This window comes from Oncorhynchus mykiss, chromosome 25 (genome assembly GCF_057628025.1).
Source record: "Oncorhynchus mykiss isolate SJ-2025 chromosome 25, ASM5762802v1, whole genome shotgun sequence".
NCBI classification, from domain to species: Eukaryota; Metazoa; Chordata; class Actinopteri; order Salmoniformes; family Salmonidae; genus Oncorhynchus; species Oncorhynchus mykiss.
This window is the reverse complement of record NC_143046.1, coordinates 65,233,876-65,256,375: the sequence shown is the minus strand read 5'-3', so window position 1 is coordinate 65,256,375 and position 22,500 is coordinate 65,233,876. Positions and strand designations below refer to the sequence as shown.

The 22,500-nt window shown below is 41.6% G+C and overlaps 1 protein-coding gene across 1 annotated transcript in view; it reads right to left on the bottom strand.

Moving 5' to 3' along the window:
- LOC110505520 (regulator of G protein signaling 6) overlaps positions 1-21,782 on the bottom strand; it is a 76,332-nt gene extending 54,550 nt beyond the window's left edge. The window contains exons 1-2 of the mRNA XM_021584793.3: positions 21,357-21,782; positions 18,873-18,985 (exon numbers count right to left, since the gene is read on the bottom strand). Coding sequence (XP_021440468.3) covers positions 18,873-18,959 — 87 coding nt within the window. The 5' untranslated portion in view covers positions 18,960-18,985; positions 21,357-21,782. The remainder of the gene's footprint in view (positions 1-18,872; positions 18,986-21,356) is intronic.
- Between the last annotated feature and the right edge of the window lie 718 nt (positions 21,783-22,500).

The window sequence follows — 22,500 nt, the reverse complement described above, 5'->3', positions numbered from 1 at the left end:
TCAACACTATAGTGCCCTCAAAGCTCATTACTAAGCTAAAGACCCTGGGACTAAACATCTCCTTCTGCAACTCGATCCTGGACTTCCTGACAGGCCTCCCCCAGGTGGTAAGGGTAGGTAAAAACATGTCTGCCACGCTGATCCTCAACACGGGTCACCTCAGGGGTTTGTGTTCAGTCCCCTCCTGTACGCCCCATGACTGCATGGCCAAGCACGACTCCAACACCATCATTAACCCCGGCCAAACCCTCCCCTAACCCGGACGATGCTGGGCCAATTGTGTGCCGCACTGTTGGACTCCCGATCATGGCCGGTTTGACCCAATTACCTCGACTGGCCTGTACCTGTCCCCCTGTATATATATTTTTTATGTAATTATTTTTTTACTTTAGTTTATTTTAGTAAATACTTTCATAACACTTATTTTTCTTAAAACTGCTTGTTGGTTAAGGGCTTGTAAGTGAACATTTCACTGTAAGGTCTACTACACCTGTTGTATTCAGCGCATGTGACAAATACAATTTGATTTGATTTCATTTGATTTAATATAGGCGTGTAGTGGGAGAATGGGAAGGAAGAGGAGGGTCTACATGGGCTTTAGTTTCCATAGCAACATTCATAGAGACGAGAGGAACGGAGCAATTAAAAGTTTGTTGAATTTCTCCCTACATGGGAATAGAGCCAGATAGACTCAATTTACAATTACCGATCAGGCCTGTAGAGAGGGATAATCTAGTCAGTAGTCAGCACTCCCCTTTGAAACACAGGGATGAAGAGAAACAACACGAATACCAGAAAAACATCCTCCCATGCAATCATCTGTTGTTACAGACTCAATGTGTTGCATGAGTGCAGACAACACAAACAAGCATTTGAATCCCTCAGTCACAATGAATGGTTCACTTTTAGAACTAAGATTAATTTCAAGAGACACAATTATGACAGATGTACTTGAAAAGCATGAGCAATTCCAGGATAGAAACAAGTAACCCTATAATATCCTATATCAAGACCAACACAGCCAATGCTTTGGATCTCATTCACTAAAACTGCAGTCCATCTATTGAAAACAACTGCTCCGGGTGAAGGGTCATAATTTGATCACTCCAGTCAAATGATCAAAGACTTCAAAGACACGCCTAAAAACAATGGGTGACCTAGCACTCTCATGGTCTAAAAAGGCTTCTATAGTTTGTCATTTCCACTTTAAAATGACTTGATTTGCCCTAACGTAAAATGAATCAACCTCTACATAAAAATGTCCATTAGTTATAATCCACATAATAATTAACATTTCCTGTTGCTGCATTTCCTGTTGCTGCATTTTCCTGCTATAGAAAACGGTCTCAAATTAAGATCCTACATCCTTATTCTTCAAGGCACTTAGGCCAAACAAACACATCCTACACCATCTGCATCCTGAGTACCAGTGGGACTCCAGAGGGTCTGTAGCCTAATAAGGTCCCCTGACTTTATCCCTGCACTGTAATTGGGGAAGAAATACTATAGTGAACCCTCATTGCATGTGGGGTAATGAACGACAACAGAAGAGTTAAAGTGGAAGTGGTGGCACTGGAAGAAGAGTTTCCCTGCTGCTACTGTGTCAGTTTTGCTTGGTTAGCACTTTACAAAGTTTCTCCACTTACAACATGGTGACACAGAGAGATTTGAAAATGACTGCAAGGAAGTGATTTTTTCTTCACATTTCACCACCAACACAGTCCTTAATCTGAGCCAAAATCACAGCCAATCACTCACTTCCAAGCTGCGTCCATTCGTCTGCACTCTTTCCCTCTGTGTCTGAGGCAAAGCCAAGCTACTAAAATGTCAAAGTTGTAAGACAGAGTGCTTGACAACTGGGTGGCTGTGTTGAGTGAGAGACGAATAGAACTGTTCTATTTTCAGAAGGCAAGGCAAGGCAAGCTGCACAGAGATAGATAGATTCTCTCTGTGGGCATCAGATGGATCACGGCCACCCTGTACTGATACCAATTTAGCTGCTGCAGTCAGTGAAGCCCACTCTCTCTCTCTTCATTAGCCCTGTCTGGATGAGAATAAGGGGTGTATGAGAGGACCATGCTGGTTCGGATGCGTACGCTTTGTCGTGATGTGCTCAACATAAAAAGCAACAACTGAATTTATCTATCTGGAGTGGCTGCGAGATGAACAATGTAGGTTGTTATACAAACAGGAGACAACATACTCACAGCTGAGACAGAATCAGTTACAGACTGTTGCTATTTTCATTGTGGTAGCTCAACATCTTTACATCCAATCCAAGTCTAAGTTCTGGTCTTACTGATATACCAAATAAATGCACAGGGAGGGTTCATGAAGCTTAAGAAAACCACAGTATGCATTATTCATGTTTGACTTTGCAATGTTAACATTGAGTGCCTCAGGGTCTTTTCCTGTCTGTCACTGGGTTGTGGTGACTTGGTTAGTGGGAAGATGGTTTCCTTAGGCACTCATCTGACTCATCTACATCTACATGGACCCACTTGTTCCTTATGTGAGAGAAGGAGGAATTATATTCCTTCATTACAGAGTACACTACTCCTTGGGTGCTGGAGGGAGGACAGGACAAGCAAGGCCCGTGGGCTGCAGTGTGCCATGCCAATCAAAGCGCAGAGAAGGCAATTTTTTGTGTTATTAGACCGACTCCTTGAAGTTTTTGGTTTGTTGGAATTTAACTAATTTGATCAATCTCTACTTATTACTGAAATGACTACTGACCAGTTACTGTCCTGTAAAGTAGGTATCTTCACTGCAGATACAAATGCTTGCTATGCCTTTTCTCTAGCCTGTCATTATTACTAATGCACAAAACAGTGGTGGGCTATCAGAGACAGAGGCAGCCTGAAGTCCTCCAAACAAGCCTTTTTTATGTCTGTTCACAGCTGTCTAGTCAGAGTGTTATAATGAAATGACCAGAATATTGCTGATGCAGTGGACACATTGACATTCTGCACCAAGATGTATGGTCAGTGTATTCCTGACCATACATGCTCATTGGATGCTAACAGGTCATTGGTATTTCAAGAGTTAAAATAACAGCAAAAGGTGTTGAAATAAAACGGTTTGTTTCCTGCTCAGGCCTTCTCTGGTTACACGGAAAATGAATGTGGGTTAGGGTGGAGCCACCTTATCCCATTCATTAGAGCGCACACACACACACACACACACACACACACACACACACACACACACACACACACACACACACACACACACACACACACACACACACACACACACACACACGCACACACACACACAGTTTACCAAAGTCTTGATAAACAGGGATGTTTTCTCTTTTTTTCTCCTGATGTTGCCATTATATGAAGCCATCTGTTCTTAATTCACACTAAACGACTCTCATGATAGAGTACCATGTACAATCTGATAACACTGCATCGCTGCAGTCCCTGTCAAGGATAGAAGAATACACAATTGCCACACCCCAAAATGATGCTGTCTTCTATCTTAATCCTTAATGATTGCACACAGGCAATCAGTGAGGTAATGACCCTTGACCTTTAAGACACACATGGATTATCTGTCATGACCCTTGACTTTTAAGACACACATGGATTATCTGTCATGGCCCTTGCCCTGATAGAGTGAAGGTTTTTATGGCTTCATGAATCAATGGTCCCATTACTTTCCCTCACAGTGTGACAACCCTCCTCTATGCAGCACTGGGCCCGTTACCTGTATCCTGTGTTTGGCCCTCTAGAGTGTTACTAGAACATTCCCAAATTAAGAAGGTAGGATGCTGCTCTTACAACAGGGAGACAAATTGAAAAAGTATGTTCTGAGAGAACCAAGGAGCCTCACCAGTGCATCACTAGGGGAAATGCCCACTGGCTCCCTCAGTGACATATAGAGACTATTAGGAACCCACTCTGCTGTTGGAGAGCAACATGAACACACCAGGATCAATGTAGCAATGTGCAGAGTGTGCTTTATATGGGAAAGGAATCAGCAACTGATTTTCTGAGAACCCCCCTACTTCAATGAGAGCTGAACTCAATAATGAGTGCAGAACAGTGTTTTAAAAGCTCAAATTTCCTTACAAGTTTGACATTCTACCTACTTAGAGCCACAGAGTACTAGAGTCACTAGCATTGCTCCCCTCAGATGAGGTTGTAGCTGTCCCCTTCCTGGTTGATGGCTGGCTCCTCGTTCTCCTGACAGACAGAGGGGAAGGTTCAGTGGCCTTTGTCACCTTGTCATCCTCTCCCTGCCAGGCCACTTATTATGATCCTCTAATGGCCTTTTAATAACCACATATTAGCCTGGAGGTATTTGATGGTAGGGAGGCTATTTGATTGAATCAGAGAGTGAAAACAAGTGTTTTATAATGGGATATGTTACATTCAGCAGGCTACAGCCGCCGCCTCCCTCTAACACAGCCCTGTTGCCTGTCTGTGATCGGGAGGATGTTCTAATGATGGAATAAATTAGCAATGTGGTTTGGAAGATATATTTCAGTAATAATATATATCTATCTTTCCAGCCCAGCCTCACATCCAATTCGCGCATATATGTACAAAATGTATTTCAGCAGATTTCGTGCGTTTTTGTGCATTTTTGTGTGGTTCAATTCGTTTGAAAATACATGAATTTATGTGCTACTTAATTTGTGCGAAAAGACACGAATTTAACCAGTAGGCACACAAGCCTTTGCAACCTACGGACAGACGGCTCTTTAACCCAACCAATGGGTCAATCTACAAGTGGGCAACCATGGGGCCCACAACTTTGGCCGGCCGCGCCCGGACCCCTCCGGCCTACACGCAAATGTGTGGAGTGCACCCCCCCCCCCCCCTTCCCCCCTCCGGTTTCCACGTGTCAGAGATGGAAGTGGATCAACCGACTCAAAACTAGAAACCAAACTCCTAGGTTGCACTATGCTTTCCACATCCGTTGACAAGCGGACCTAGACATCATGACCACACCACATATGGACACATGACAACCAGCCGAGGACCAAACCTGCATAAGGTGCGCAACTCAAGGGATTTTGCTGATCCGAGTTTAAGAACAAAAATTAAATATAAACTATCGCGTCTATATGGTTGTTGAAAAGGCTTGTGTGTAGCCTACTGGTTAAATTTGTGTCTTTTCGCACAAATTAAGAAGCACATAAATTTGTGTCAATTTGTGTCTTTTCGCATGAATTAAGAAGCACATAAATGTGTGTCTTTTCTCACGAATTAAGCCAGAAAAACGTACAAAAACACACTAAATTTGCTGAAATGCATTTTGTACACATATGCACGAATTGATTGTGAGACTGTGTTGATCTTTCATACTATCCAGGCCCCACTCAGTGTTGAACAGTATGATTGTCTTAGCAGATAGCAGTCCCTATCCAGTGCTGGCTAGGGCCAGCAGCACAGCAGCAACCAAACAATCAAATGTATAGTAACTTATGAATCTTTTATCATTTTACTTCAGGGGAGAATAAAACAAACAATCTATCATGTCAGTGGAGGTGGATTTTGCTACTAGAGCAATACACCCCCTGCATTATTGAAGACCTAACCCACTGAGACATGAGCCATGCTTTGTGATCTAATATCCTGCCACTATATTTCAAAATGAAGTGAAATGTCATTTTTGTATTTTTCTATCTGCTAGTCGTATCTGAGCGTGGCAGCTGCTTGTAATTCAGTGAGTTACTGTGCAGGCAAAATGCTTGGCCATACCTGCCTCAGGACCCAATTATCTTGTAATTTTCCTTCTAAAAAGGCCCCTGCTTAGGGCCATATTCCAGGAAAGGAATTGGAATCTTTCTCTCCAAAACACAGATAAGCTATTAATGCACCAAGAATTAAGGACATGAAAGAGAGAAAAAGGCAAACATGTGACTCTGAATGTGAAATGTCAAAGACTCCCAGAGCAGTAGTGTTTGCTGATGTTCCTGTCAGACTGTGGGAATGAGGCCTGTATTTCTGGGAGTCAGTTTTCATGGTAGAGAAAACTCATCCCCTAAATGCCATATCGGAGTAATGTTGGGTAGCTGTTACCTAAACCAGAGTGAGCTGAGATGATAGAATTTCATTTCTGTAGAGATTCAAAATCTCCTAATGTTGTGCATACTTCTTATTATGCAACAATGTTTAGATGGATCATTTTGCATGTTATGTTTTAGTCATTTAGCAGACGTTCTTTCCAGAGCAATTAGTGCATTAATCTCCAGATAGCTAGGTGAAACAACAACATCCCAATCGTAGTGAGTTCATTTTCCCTCAATTAAGTACTTATCAGCAAAGTCAGTGCTAGAAGACAAGTGCCATTTCTTTTTTAGGGGTTGAGTATAGCCTGAGGGTAAGGAAGGGGCCTTCCCCCTAGGCAAGCACCAGGGTCTTGAAGATGATGTGTGCTTCGACTGAAAGCCATTGGAGTGTGCGGACGAGCTGGGTGACATTGAGCTTGGATCCTGCTGTACACAAGTTCACATGGGGTTGCGGCCATTTAATTCTAAAAACAGTTATACTGTCATCTGGGCACAGAAAACAGTACCTTTTGTAGTCTCTTCATGTTACGTTGCCATTTAGCTCCAGATCAAACTAGTCTAGCCAGTGGTTTTCAGCAAACAGAAGACGTTGGGCTTATCACAGAATGTGTCCCAGACAAGATTTTGCACCTTAGTACCTTAGCTGAATCATATTATTATTTAACCAACATCAAATAATTGTCTAATTTACACAGTTCTTCTAACACAGTGCTGTTCTGGTGGTGCTGCGAACTCAACATCCAGCAGTCTTTAAGGGAAAGCTTACAGCGCTGTTCTGTTCTGGAGATGCTTTTTCCTCCACTCCCAAAGTGAATAAGCATGTGACAGCATCGCAGAAGCAATTAGGTCTTTAGGGGATTAGCAAAGTACAAAAAAGCCATGTAAAGCAAGCAACAATTGAACACACAGTTGTGCTATCAAAGGTTGCTCAGTGAAAAATATACATATGTTTATAAATGTGCATTTGTTGGTAACTCCATTTCTGGTATGGCATCAGAACATGGGAATAACCATTTTAGCTTCTTCTCGTGTTTCAGTCTGACTTCAGCAGAGCCCTAACTCTTCTCTGTTCTGGGCCGTATTGATTCACATGATTATTGTGTGCTTAAAAGCTTTAGGGCTCTTTTTCCGCCTTCCCTCTGACCTTATGAAGACTAATATCCACTTTAAGTTAATGTAGGCTCAAATTCAGGGCTTTGTGCATTTCAGTCTTAGAAAATGAGCCCTGTAGCAGGTAGAGGTAAGCAGTTTTGAGCCATTGTGGGTTTACTGAATGTTATTTCACCTCTGATAGATTCTGTACTTAGTTCCCACTGTAATATCTTTGTCTATATATCATGTAATAGGTCATCAGTCAAAATGAGATAATGCCTTCCATGTTCCACAGTCTTTACCTCCCTCCAGGAGATGGGCATTGCCTGCATTTTCCCTTTGTAGGGAATTTCGTTGCACTGTGGAATAAATGTGGTGAGGCATTTGAGATGAATATTCTGACCACAGCCTTTTGAGTTATAGACAGACAAATAAGAGTGAGATTCTGTACACATTAGTCCTTGGTGGTTAGTTGAGGTCTGTGTAAAGACTCTCTCTGTTGAGGTTGACAGCTATTTTCAAGACAGAGAGAGAAACAGCGTGAGAGAGAGAGAGAGAGAGAGAGAGAGAGAGAGAGAGAAACAACGTGAGAGACAGAGAGAGTGGGAGACAGCTAGAGAAAGAGAGAGGGAGAGAGAGAGAGAGAGAGAGAGAGAGAGAGAGAGAGAGAACATGATCGTGTGGTTTCTAACACTCACATAAATGCCAGCTAGTTTAACTTTCTTTACTTGAAAATCTCCATTTACCTTTGTCTGCCTACATGACACTGAGGACAAGACTTAATATTAAAATATTCAAGCTGGTTATGTATATTCTATTTGCTGCAGATGGTTGTTATTCAACTGTAGTCAATCCACTCTGACCTTATACCTTGTCTTAGCAACATGGATCAGGTATGGTAATATTGTTTTCTGGGACGATAGCTTAAAAATGGATACATGATTGAGAACATTCTAATCACCAGGCCAGGTTGTATTTCTTCCTGCTTGCTTTTTCCGCCATTGAGCTGTGGCTTTCTGACAATGAGAAACACAAGAAGCTAAACCACGCAGAACGGTTCCAATTGGGTGAGCTGTCAGTGAATCCTGGCGGGTAATCAGCTATTCTGATGCAGGTCCATGAACCCAGGCCAATAGTCTGGCCCTCTGAGGGCTCTCCAGGAAGACGAGTTGGCTGTGGTGATTAACATTTGCGGCGGGTGACTCATCCATGCTTCGCCCACATCAGACAGACAATTACAGAGACCCTCCGACACTCCAGGAACACCACAGTCCATCCTTACCTTACAGACCAATGTTATCCTGACCTGATGACTTGTTCTATATGCTACAAGGAGATTATTCAAATGCTATGTTGAAGAAAACCAATCTGCATGCCTCAGATCGTCATCAAAACAGACATGAAAGGAGAGCAGATGGTGATATGTTAAGTTGCTGAAAGTGTTTTACATGATCAACACAATATTTCCACAATGTTATTCTGTGACACTAGTGAAACACAGCAATATTAAGATTGAACGCTAGGCCCACACTGGCTTACTGTCAGATGTAAAAAAGCAGCCATCCACTGTCATGCTTGACCCAACATTAAGTGTGTGACTATATTCTCTCATTGTTTATCTGTGATCTCACATTCTTCCTCAAGCCCCTCTGCCCTATGGCTTTGAGGAGACAGCATGAGTAGCCTGCAGTCCCCGGCATCACTGGCTGCGAGCACAACACAGAAACAGCATACAGTGTGAAAATCTACTGGAGCATTTAGCAAAAACACTGTTTCTTAGACCACGACCTCCAGAGGTTTGAATGTGCCTGTATTGAAGTCGGTGCTGCATTGGAAGCTGAAACAGACTAACAGAAAGGCTCCATTAGAAGAGCCAAATATTGACTGGTAGAATACAGTAGAATATGTTTGACTGTGGCAGGTTCACTGAGCCTCATGTTGCTCTACTTCCCTGAGATAAGGTCAAATAGCCACAGACTCTGTGATCTAGTGCAGGGCTTCCCAAATTCAGTCCTGGGCACACCAGGTTCTTAGCGGGGAGGGGGAGGGGGGGGGGGGGGGGCAGGACCGAAACCTGATCTAATGGATGGTGCAACTCTCCAGTCCAGAGCTTCATTCAGTGTGTCAACAGCACCAGTCAACAGGCCACCCACAGAGAGGCCTGCCAATCACATGCCTAACTGTCAGACCAGAGAGGATTCGGTCCTTTCACCCAGACAGGTCATGGAGAAATGACGAGAGCAGCTGTTCTGTTTACACGTCACACACTAAAGGACAGGGATTTCAAATCAAAGATTTCAGAGCCCGCCTGATCATTGATTTGATTGCATTTCAACTGATTTAAATATCATTGAAAGACAAATCGTCTTCAACTCTATCCCTGTGGGGTGGAGGTTGTCATACCCAATTGCTGGGCATATCTACTGTAAGATGGTATTTAAGGCATGTTCCATTTACCCTACTCTGGAGTTCCAAGCTGTATTGCCGCCTGCGGTGGGTGAGGCGCGACCTAAGGGGGTTGTGGGGCATGCAGCAGTTGGGGCAGCGTGGTGCCTGATTCCTCCCTTGACTTGTAGTACCAGTACAGATGGAGAGAGAGCAGAGAGAGAATCCTCACTGAGAAGATGTCCCCCAGCTAGCTGGAGAAAAGCCCTTAATTTCTTCACAGTGTTTTCACTATTTAGTGGTGAATAATCCCTTTAACGAAATACATACTGCAAATGATACAATAAAAATGTTGTTTTAGCAAACCTCCAGGATTTTTAGGGGATATCTGCATAATTACAATTTGGATGGGTAAAATAATTCTCAAAAAGTCCATTACAGTCTAAAGAGAGGGAGCGTTAGTGTTGTGTGACAATTTGAGATAGCCTTTATAATACAACAGTATCAAAACTGGAATACGCAGACAGTTTGGAGACCAAGCCTGGCCTCAATACACAAGCTTGAGCGCAATCGTATGAGTGACACCATGCCAGCACTTCTGAAATGCCTGCCTTGGCACCAGTGGACACGCTTGTAAAACCATTCATGCTTGATAAAGTAGCGGTATGCCTCATACCCAGCACTACAGTTGACAACAAGTGTGTCCATTTGGACCGTGTTATCTAAAGTGCGTACAGGAACCGTGAAGAGGAGCCAATGGACACCATGATGGGGAGAGTCTTATAAGATATACTGAGTACTAAGATATCCTCCACTATCCTCCCCTATCCCAGAGGCACCTAAGGGTGAGTGGAGAGTGATTCATGGTCAGTGCAGGCAGACAGGCCTCCATCCTCAGACCTGTTCCAGTGTAGAGCATGCCTGCCTGTGTCTCTGGCCTTCTCTTACTCACAGCTGGGGGTAACAAATAAATAATCCCTAACTGAGCCAAGTCCTTCCTGTGGTGAGATAATGGATGTGGGGCGGGGGGTAAGGTGAGGTGAGGGCTGCTCTATAATGTCTCCTGTTCATCTGTGAGTGGAAGCTGTCGCTGAGAGAGAGAGAGAGAGAGAGAGAGAGAGAGAGAGAGAGAGAGAGAGAGAGAGAGAGAGAGAGAGAGAGAGAGAGAGAGAGATAGAGAGAGAGAGAGATAGAGAGAGAGAGAGAGAGATAGAGAGAGAGAGAGAGAAAACAGTATGCTAGCCGGTTCCATGATTCGAGCCATTCATTCTGCTGTGTAATATGTTGTAAAACATGTATTCTCATGTGCATTGAACTGTAATGACCTTTAGGTCTCAGAGGGCTGGTAAAACATAACAGCTGGTTAAAATATTAGTAGCATTACTTGACTGTGACTATTATATCAGTTGGAGTATACTTTATATTTAAATCTTCTCATCCTAGGGATACAGGCTTAAAGCAGCCTGAATAGTCCATCCACCAAGCAAAAGAGCGTTCACATTTAAAGCTACAATATGTAACTTTTTGGGAGACCTGACCAAATTCATATAGAAATGTGCATTATAGATCTCATTGAAAGCAAGAATAAGAAGTGGTAGATCTGTTACATGCGCTATTTCTATGCTTCCCGATCTTAAGTTTCATTTTGTGTCTTTTACTTTAGGTTTTGTACACAAGCTTTACACAGTTGAAAATACAATATTGTTGGTTATGGAAAATATATTTCACAGCGGTTTAGATTGTACAATGATTCTCTACACTATACTTGGTTGTTTTGCCACATAAACTGAAATTAGGTGAACTATTAACATTTTTGCAACCAGGAAATGGCAGAGTGGTTTCTGCATAGTGCAGCTTTAAAAGAGCTGTATTTAAAAAATTACACACAGTGTACTTTGTGTTGTGTTGGAACAATAACTGTAGGCAGGGTGCTGAATTGACTCCTCAACTAGGCCTCTGCGGGACTCATTGAAGTGTTAGTCCCTCAAGATCAATATTAACACACTAACAATTGTTCAAGAACCATCTGTATTGGAAGTTTATAAGACCATGCAGAGCACAGCTATACACTCACACTTCAGGTACAAATGGGGTACAAATGGGGTACAAATGGGGTAACAAACATGAAACACAGAACCAACACTTGATTCTCTTTAGGCAGAGAGAAAGCATCCCATGAGTTCCCGGACAACAATAGTTGTGTATACAGCAAGCCACTGCCACAGAGAAGAACCCAGAGTTAGAACAGAGTCACAGAATAATGAGGGGGGGAGACACATTTGTCCTGGGGACTGGAGAGCTGACTTGTCTATTAATAGTCTATTAATAATTGCATTTTCCAGCACAGCAGAGATCCTTGTCACAGGCTGGTTTTCACACAGCTCCCGCCACTTGCATTAATTTGTCCTCCATGTATTGCCTTAAACATGCCAGACAAAGTAAGACAAAACACACAAAATGGGTAGGGGCCATTAAGCAGGACAGGTGTGTGTGTACGTGTGTACGTGTGTGTGCATACATTACATATTGAGCTCTCTCACAGAGGTCTTGCAGCAATAAGGTGTGCCACAGTTATGATATTGTTTTGCTTCAACAATTCCTCTCTGAGAGAAAACTACATTGAACAATTCAACAATAAGCCCAAGGAGGTGTGGTATATGGCCAATATACCACGGCTAAGGGCTGTTCTTAAGCACAACACAACACGGAGTGCCTGGATACAGCCCTTAGCTGTGGTATATTGGCCATATACCACAACCCCCCGAGGTGCCTTATTGCTATTCTACTGGTTACCAATGTAATTAGAGCAGTAAAAATAAATGTTTTATCAGACCAGTGGTATACCACGGCTGTCAGCCAATCAGCATTCAGGGCTTGAACCACCCAGTTTATAAGACACAATACAGCCAAGACTAGACAGGATAAGCATTCTTCACTTTCTGTGTAGTCAGGCTTTCTGTAATGGGTAAATGCACAGTCAGTTTTGTCTAACTGCACATCCAGGTTAATATTATTGCAATTCGCTCTCAACAAAAGAAAGTCTTAGACACGGCCCTGAAGTCAATACATAGTCCTACCAATTACAGCTTCACAGCTACAGAGACTGGGGTGAAAACTCTGCATGATGTTTTCATACCGTACCATCAGTGGGCTATACTGTGACTGGCCGTTGTTCTTTGCATTAGGATAATGCATTTCTTCCGGCTGAAGTGTGACCAGGCCTTGGGGACGACGGCAGCAGAGCATATTGATAACCATCTGGTCCTCCCTCAGCACCATCTCACACTGACTACACCAGGCTGCCTGCCCAGAGGGCCATTCAAATGCAGAGCAGCTGGGCTAGAGTACACCGCCACCTCAACCTCAACACTGCATCACACATCACATACCCAGCATCACACATACCTCAGCATCACACATACTCAGCATCACACACACATATAATCAAAGATACAGAGGAATTAGAGATATGAAGCATAGGACATACAGAAAGTCAGTGATAGAAAGGAGTCTGTGGTGTTGTACCACCATCAGAAACACAGAAATTCAGAGATCTTGTAAGGTCTCTTTGATTGAAAGAAATCACTCATGTCTGTCTGTCTAGTCTGCGAGACTCTTGATATCGGCAGCATCTCAGACTGCCTCTGCTACTCTATCATAGCTTCGCTTTCGCTTTCGCACAGGTACATGTTTTGTTTTCTTTTTTGTCAGTGTACTTCTTCAGTGTCATTCATAAAAAAGGTCATTCATTGCTGCTGCTCGAATGGACTTCTTCTCTTCTCTCACTTCCTTGGCTTCTCTCTCAAGAATCTCAAGCGGGGCTAGACTCCTTCTTGTTTTACATTTGTATACACAGGGCATCAAGATGTCTGCTCTGTAACAATAAAAATGTATTTGAGTTCATAATATGCATGACACATTGCAAAAATACGACGCATATTGCGCATAAAACTGACAAAATTGTATCATCTTTGTATGGGGTATGATGGCAATTAGCTACTTTCTCTATGCAATTGGCTCAACTTACCAGAGGGCAAACATTTGGACTATATTAGCCCACACAACTACCAGGATACACTTACATTCTAGGTTAATAACCTCATATTGCAGCTTATAGAGACCACAACTGATGTATAAAACACTCTTAAAGATATCTACTTTGGTTTCTTGAAACCTACAACACATTAAATTCATTTGACTTGGTGAAAATCATTTTTTGGGACCTAACTTGCTTACCGCTTTTTCCATGTGGTTTCTTCCTTCACAGACTCCATTATAAATGTTGTGTATGGTTTCTTCCTTCACAGACCCCATTATAAATGTTGTGAATGGTTTCTTCCTTCACAGACTCCATTATAAATGTTGTGTATGGTTTCTTCCTTCACAGACTCCATTATAAATGTTGTGTATGGTTTCTTCCTTCACAGACTCCATTATAAATGTTGTGTATGGTTTCTTCCTTCACAGACCCCGTTATAAATGTTGTGTATGGTTTCCTAGAAACAAGGGATGGCTCAACTAATCCTTTGGCTCAACTTACCCCTCTCTCCCATATATACTGTACAGTGCTTTCATAAAGTGTTCACACCCCTTGACTTTTTCCACATTTTGTTGTATTACAAAGTGGGATTAAAATTGATTTAATTGTAATTGATTTGTCAATGATCCACACAAAATACCCTGTAATTTCAAAGTGGAAGAACAATTACATTTTTTGTAAAAATATATACAGTACCAGTCAAAAGTTTAGACACACCTACCCATTCAAGGGTTTTTCTTTATTTATACTATTTTCAACATTGTAGAATAGTAGTGAAGACATCAAAACTATAAAATAACCCATACAGAATCATGTAATAATCAAAAAAGTGTTAAACAAAGGCCAGGTCATCTGATGCAGTACTCCATCACTCTTCTGCTTGGTCAAACAGCCCTTACATAGCCTGGAGGTGTGTTGGGTCATTGTCCTGTTGAAAAACAAATGATAGTCCCACTAAGCGCAAACCAGAATCACTGCAGAATGCTGTGGTATCCATGCTAGTTAAGTGTGCCTTGAATTCTAAATAAATAACTGACAGTGTAACCAGCAAAGCACCCCCACACCATCACATCTCCTCCTCCATGCTTCACGGTGAGAACCACACATGCAGAGATCATCCGTTCACCTACTCCGCATCTCACTAAGACGGAGGTTATAACCAAAAATCGCAAATTTGGACTAATCAGACCAAAGGACAGATTTCCAGGGATCTAATGTCCATTGCTTGCGTTTCTTGGCCCAAGCAAGTCTCTTCTTATTATTGGTGTCCTTTAGCAGTGGTTTCTTTGCAGAAATTTGACCATTAAGGCCTGATTCATGCAGTCTCCTCTGAACAGTTGATGTTGAGATGTGTCTGTTACTTAAAGTCTGTGAAGCATTTATTAGGGCTGCAATTTCTGAGGCTGGTAACTCTAATGAACTTATCCTCTAGAGCAGCGGTAACTCTGGGTCTTCCTTACCTGTGGCGGTCCTCATGAGAGACAGTTTCATCATAGCGCTTGATGGTTTTTGCGACTGCACTTGAATAAACTTTAAAAGTTCTTGACATTGTCCAGATTGACTGACCTTCATGTCTTAAAATAATGATGGACTGTTGTTTCTCTTTGCTTATTTGAGCTGTTCTTGTCATAATATGGACTTGGTCTTTTACCAAATAGGGCTATCTTCTGTATACCACCCTTACCTTGTCACAACACAGCTTAAACTAATTAAGAAGGAAAGAAATTCCACAAATTAACGTTTAACAAGTCACAAATGTTAATTGAAATGCATTCCCGGCGATTACTTCATGAAGCTGGTTGAGAGAATGACAATAGTTTGCAAAGCTGTCATCAAGGCAAAGGTTGGCTACTTTGAAGAATAACAAATATCAAATATATTTTATTTGTTTAACACTTTTTGGTTACTACATGATTCCATGTGTTACTTCATCATTTTGATGTCTTCACTATTATTCTACAATGTATAACATTGTAAAAATAAAGAAAAACCCTGGAATGGGTAGGTGTGTCCAAACTTTTGACTGGTACTGTATATATGAAAAATATAACATGAATATATCTTGATTAGATAAGTATTCAACCCCATGAGTCAGTGTCTAATCACCTTTGGCAGTGATTACAGCTGTAAGTCTTTCTGGGTAAGTCTCTAAGAACACTTTCCCATTATTCTTTACAGGGGCGGCAGGGTAGCCTAGTGGTTAGAGTGTTGGACTAATAAATCCCCGAGCTGACAAGGTACAAATCTGTCGTTCTGCCCCTGAACAGGCAGTTAACCCACTGTTCCTAGGCCGTCATTGAAAATAAGAATTTGTTCTTAACTGACGTGCCTAGTAAAATTAAAACAGAATTCTTCAAACTCTGTCAAATTGGTTGTTGATCATTGCTAGACAACCATTGTAAGGTCTTGCCATATATTTTCAAGCAGATTTAAGTCAAAACTTTAACTCAGCCTTGGTAAGCAACTCCAGTGTAGATTTGGCCTTGTGTTTTAGATTATTGTCCTGCTGAAAAGTGAATTCTTATCCCAGTGTCTGGTAGAAAGCAGACTGAACCAGGTTTTCCTCTGGGAGTTTTCCTGTTCTTATCGCCATTCCATTTATTTTTTATCCTGAAAAACTCCACAGTCCCATACCCATAACAAGATGCAGCCACCACTATGTTTAAACACATTTTTTATTCTGTACAGGCTTCCTTCTTTTCACTCCGTCAATTAGGTTAGTATTGTGGAGTAACTACAATGTTTTTTTATCCAACCTCAGTTTTCTCCTACAACAGACATTAAACTCTGTAACTGTTTTAAAGTCACCACTGGCCACATGGGGACATAATCTCATCATGATCAAAGGGATATTCAAGTCCATGCAACTTATTATGTGACTTGTTAAGCAAATGTTTATTCCTGAACTGTTTGCCACTATGGCCTATTTATTGCCTTAAATCTCCCCTATCATACCTCATTTGCACACACTGTATATAGACTTTTCTATTGAATTACTGACTGTATATTTGTTTATTCCATGTGTAACTCTGTGTTGTTGTTTGTGTTGCACTGCTTTGCTTTATCTTGGCCAGGTCGCAGTTGTAAATGAGAACTTGTTCTCAACTGGACTACCTGGTTAAATAAAGGTGAAATAAAAAATAAAAAAATAACAAAGGGTTTGAATACTTATCGACTCAGGATATTTCAACTTTTCAAGTTTTGTTAATATGTACAAAATTTGAAAAACATAATTCCACTTTGACATTATTGGGTATTGTGTGTAGACCACTGACATAAAACGAATTTTAATCCATTTTAAATGCAGGCAGTAAGACAACAAAATGTGGAAAGAGTCAAGAGGTGTGAATACTTTTTGAAGGCACTTCAAGTAATATCCCTGTAAATCTGCTAATCCACAATAATCATCTGACTACTGGTGTTGTTGTTGTTGTTGTTGTTGATTAAAACATGAATGTTCCTGTTCAACCAAAGCAGCAGGACTTGTGTAGCATTAGCTACCCGTCAGAACATAATGCTTCAAGTCGTAGAATGGACAGAGGAATTACGTTTTAAAACGCTTACAGTGTCCACAGTAACATATAATCAATGGCCCAGCCCGGCCCGGGTGGTGTTCCACAACATGACAGCCCCTTTCAAAGCATGTAAGATCCTGGAAAAACAACTTTCAATGAAACGTTCAAAAGCGTTTCCATGTACACTCACAAAGTCCTTTTCTATAGCGTCAGTAGGCAATAGGACACCTGTTATCAGAGCAGAATGCCTGCAGCTCAAAGGGAGCTGAATAAGGAGCATGAAAAATACATTCATACAAACATGTGATTACTGAGGCCCTCATCGGGAAGCACTGGCAGCCCTCAGGCCAGGCAGCAATTTAGTGTCTGAATCAGAATACATCAGCCAGGAACAATCAGAGGCTGGAAAAGCCATCTGCAATCTATGGAGGTTGAATATTTATGAGAGTGAAGTGTGTCAGACAGCTACAGATTGTGGATCTTAATATGAGCTAGTTTGATACAGCTGGAAAATAAGCCTGCAGCCACAGGAAATGTGAATTGTGTACATTATAAATAATGGGCATTTTTATACGGTTTGATGCCTTTTTATTAAGGGAAATCAGGTCTGAAATTTCAAAGTGGAAATTACAAACTTCAGAAGTATTTTTAAACCTCAAATACACTACAAGGTATGTCCTACATTGTAGGAAAGTTCTCCTGCAATATGGTGATCAAATTAAGATCCTACATCTGTAGATGCTGTACTCTAGGAGCTAAAGATGTCTCCATTTGCTTCAATCTTCATTTGATTGTGTCGTGTCTGACATGTAAAGCCACTGTCCAACATCTCTGTAAGGCGTGTGACCACATTAAACCACATTAAACCTGCTAATGTTCTGACTGCTCATTCAGGTGGATAGGAGAAGTGGAGGCTTGAGGGCTAAGTGGTCATTCTAGGACATGTATTTCAGCACTGAACAAGGCACAGGATCATGTCAACTCTTCATTATCATTATAATCATGCTCGGAGAACTTCAATCAGTGAAAAATGTTTTCTTGAACCATGTCATCATCCATCCCCTACTGACTCCATTTCTTTTATCAAATCATTTGTTTATCTCTCCCCACTATTACATAGTCATTAGCAAAAATGACAAAAAATAACAGAATGGAATTGGATCTGTCAACTCTTTGCTTTAGTTTTTCCATCATCAGCACATTGGGACAGGTTTTTGAATGGGCCTGCCTGTGCCGAGTGGCTCCAGAGAGAGCAGACAAGCCCAACCCTGGAGGAACAGCTACTTCCTCTGAGTCCCACACTACATCATTACCCATGGTGCAGCTCATCCTCTCCTCTTCTCTCCTCTCCAATCAAATGACAGGCATTGAGACTCAAGTGCCTTAGGGATTGTATAATTACCCTTGACACATAAAGGACTTTTCTCTCCCAAACCCAAACGGATGGAGAGCTTATTAAAACTTCAGAGGGCTGCAGAGTGCAGACAGTCTGCCGGGTTGTTATTGTTGTTATTGGTTATTGTGGCCATTGTGGGTCCCGTCAGTGACTGTGTCTAAACCCACAGAGAGAGGGTTTAGAACATGTTCCATTACATGCCATTGGATGTGGCTCTTCCTGTCATATTCCTATGGTTCAGACATGGAGATTTAACTGTTCTAGACATTAGGAGAGAGGTGTCAGGAACCACTGTGAGATTCATTACTGTCTTCAATGGATACCTACATTGGGTGCTTACTTATACAGTCCGTACCTTCTTGTAAATTATAAAATTGTCCTATACCATGTTATATGGGCTGTCAGAGAAACACATACCTTTCTATAAACTATCATGTTGGGAGAGTCCTCAGGATCGGTTGTCCCCACACCCTGTTGTCCCAGGTCTCTGGATGCCTCCGCCATGCCTGCTGTGTCCTAGGCTCAGGAGGCTGCATGGGCATAGAGAGACAGGAAGCAGAGGGGAGTAAGAGGAGAGGACCAACATCACTGTAAAAAATGATTCATCATACTGTATATATTCATTTATTCAGGTTGCCCAAATAGACCATTTTTGATAGTTCCTCACAGCAATGCTTTCACTTGGTTCAGATATATTTGAAGACTTTCATTCCAAAACACTGTATATCCATTTTCAGAAATGTTGGTAAATTAGCTTTTGTTTTACAGAGAAACAAGTAGTACTGCTAGGTTTTACACAGTCAAATGTAACAAATAACAACATTTTTATAAAGAAATATTAAAATCATACATTATATATATTTGTTTTTATATAATTCAATACAGTCATATGAGATCTGTATGTAAAACATTTGACATTTTTTTCATTGACAACAGCTCTCAAAATACTGCACGGTAACAAAGCCTTAGCAGTAATGCAGCACAGTGAAGTGAAAATGAACTAGCTAACTAAAGCCAAGAAAAATGTCAAGCCTGTAAGTCCAAGTGGCAGAATTCCCTTGCAACAATAATATATAATCGGGCATTGCACAGCCTTCCACTGATTAGCTATAGATACTCAATGTTGTTCAGGACATTAATGAGTCGGAAACTGTAAATAGGAATGATAATAGGTAGATAGTGTGGTAGATAGTGTGTTGTGCATATCAGCGCTGACTTTGCTGATAACTGCTTTATTGAGGAAAAATGTTCTTATTACAACTGTGATATGTAGTTGTCTCACCTAGCTGTCTTAAGATGAATGCACTGTAAGTCGTTCTGGATAAGAACGTCTGCTAAATGACTAAAATGTAAATGTAAATGTAGGTGATGTGCAATAAGCATATCGCTGAATACACTAGGCCACTATGGTTAAAACCTTGACCATTTGCACGGCTAAGACACCATGAGCCACACAGTGTGCTTCACCTTAGATCAGACTTGCCAGTCCTGTGTACTCTCATGATGTAAGGATTCAAATTCTACCGTAAGCGATTATACATGACCTCCATTCAATATCCATCCCACTACAGCTCTCTCTCTCTCTCTCTCTCCCTCCCTCTCTACAGGATGATTCATTCTGTTTAACTAATGATTTTCATAACTTCACAAGGCTACAATCGTATCCACCTCCAGTTGAGTTGTAGTGTGCATCAGATTGGCATAAGCATTTGTAATCATCCATCAGGCAGCGAAAAAGAGAGGATTACATCCTTTGACACATTCATAATTTTGGAGTAGCCCTACATAGAACAGACAGAGAGGATAAAGCTTCCAGGAACAGTTTTATATATATATAAAGCCTTATCATACGCCTGACTGGGCTTTTCAATTGAATAAGTATTTGTGTTCCACTACCGGAAAGTCTCATAGGTTATTGTGGTTTATCTGAAGGGAGGATACACTGTGTGTAAGACACACTACATTCTGAAACAGCAGGGCGCAAGCTTTACAAAATGACATGAAATGAAATGTTCATACAGGGCATGAATCAGTAAAACAACATTTTGTCTGAGAGCAGCCACTGGTGAGTGTGTTTCAGTACAATTACATAATTGTGTCTTGAAGTGTGGCCACTTGCTGCATTGTAATCCACAACAAACAGACTATAATGGTGAGAGAATCGGATTGAGATTGAATACCTTCAATAGGCGACTAGCTGCACAGCACTAGACACACAAGTTTGTGTTGAGTATCTCATAGTAATGATTTCAACTGTTGAGCACACAGAGATCATTATGCTATGGAGCAGGAGGCAGTAATCATGCACATGATGGTACTATCAAGCCCCTTCTGATCCAGTGTTGTTATTGCCACCATGATGATGGATAGAGGAGCTGTCTGCAGCCCACATTGATTAGCAGAATGTCTAAGTAACCAGGAGTTCATAAACTACGTTAACATCATATAATTTGATCAATTTCTCCTACTATTTGACAGTCTGTATGAATTATATGACACCTGCAAGCATGCAAATCTAACCTCACAGAACACCAGTCCCTTAGATGTCTGTGTTAGAGTTAACCGGATGGAACACAGGCACTGACATACAGACACTGACATCTCCATGCTCACAGACAGAGACAGCCCCAGAACCACAACAAGTAGATCAGCACACCGCTGGACAATGTATCAAATAACTCCTGCATTCCCTCAAAAACAAACCGATTAACAAACCATTGACACTCACCATCTAATCCTATAGCCTCAACAGGAGACTCTGAGCTGTGGGGAAGAGTTGATGCACAACAGGCACAAAACAGACATGCAGTTGATCATGCACAGCCAGTCCTCCTCACCCACACCAGCCTGCCAATACAATGCTCCTGACATCTCCCAACTAATGAAGCATTCATTCATTACCTTAGCAACAAAATAATGCCTTGTCCACTGCTCCCTGTTTTGCTGTCCTTATCAACAAGCAGCAGACAGGTTCATGATATAATTGGCAGGGGGGGGAGAAAAAAAGAAAAAAAGAGGGGATGAAAGCAGTGGAGCAGCGAGAGGGAGAGAGAGCGAGCAGCTGGTTGGTCACTGCAGTATTCCTCTATTCCTCCTCTTCTCCAGTCCTCTGTCTGCCATGGGAGGGAGCCCGGAGTGGAGCGGAGCAGTCAGAGAGATCCTCGCCTCGAAAGTGTGCTCCTCTCTTCCTGTGTGTGTGTGTATCTGTGTGTGTGAGGGAGAGAGAATTAGAGAGGCAGATCGAGTTGGGAAAGGGGGAGGGACGGAGGAAGAGAAGATGAAGTGAAAAAGAGAGGGAGGAGAGAAAGACAGAGAAAAGAGAAAGCCTGAGTGAGAGAATGGTTGAGAGAGAAGAGATGAGGTGGAGTGAGAGAGCTTTGGATGCTGGGGAGCAGAGAGAGCGGTACACACTGCAGCAGCGCCCACTGATGCTGAAAGTAAGAATCATTCCATTAAGAGGACACTGAAATTGTAATAAAGGCCAAGTTACACTTTGACTGTACAGAGTGAATGTGAAATAAGCTCTTAGAGGAATATAGATGGAGAGATAATGGAGATAATTAAATGTATAGGTTGTTAATCCACATTTTCATTAACATTTAATTGAAAGCCCATATTCTATACAAGACCACACATAAATGAATGTACAAGTCAAAGGCGACCGGTTTTTAAATGGTCCGATCTAAGACTTCCGCCACTTAATGAACTGACATGTATCCTGCACTATAGTTATTCTCAAATTTTCATCAACATGTTATCAAAACATGTTCCAATTGAAAATGTGCTTGTCCAGGATGGCAAAAGACTGTCCTCCATCCCACCCCATCCCCCTCTCTCACACTCTCTTCTCCTCTCTCCAGGACCATTCAAGCTTAAATAGTGAACCAAAACAGTCAAAGCATTTTTTAAATCCTATAAATTAGATCCAAAAGTCCCCCGAGGAATATTCTCACAGAAATACATTGCATGGCCAATTTGTGAATGCATGCACACACGCACACACACACAAATACTTTTCACAGAAGCAGTTAACGGGTTACATATA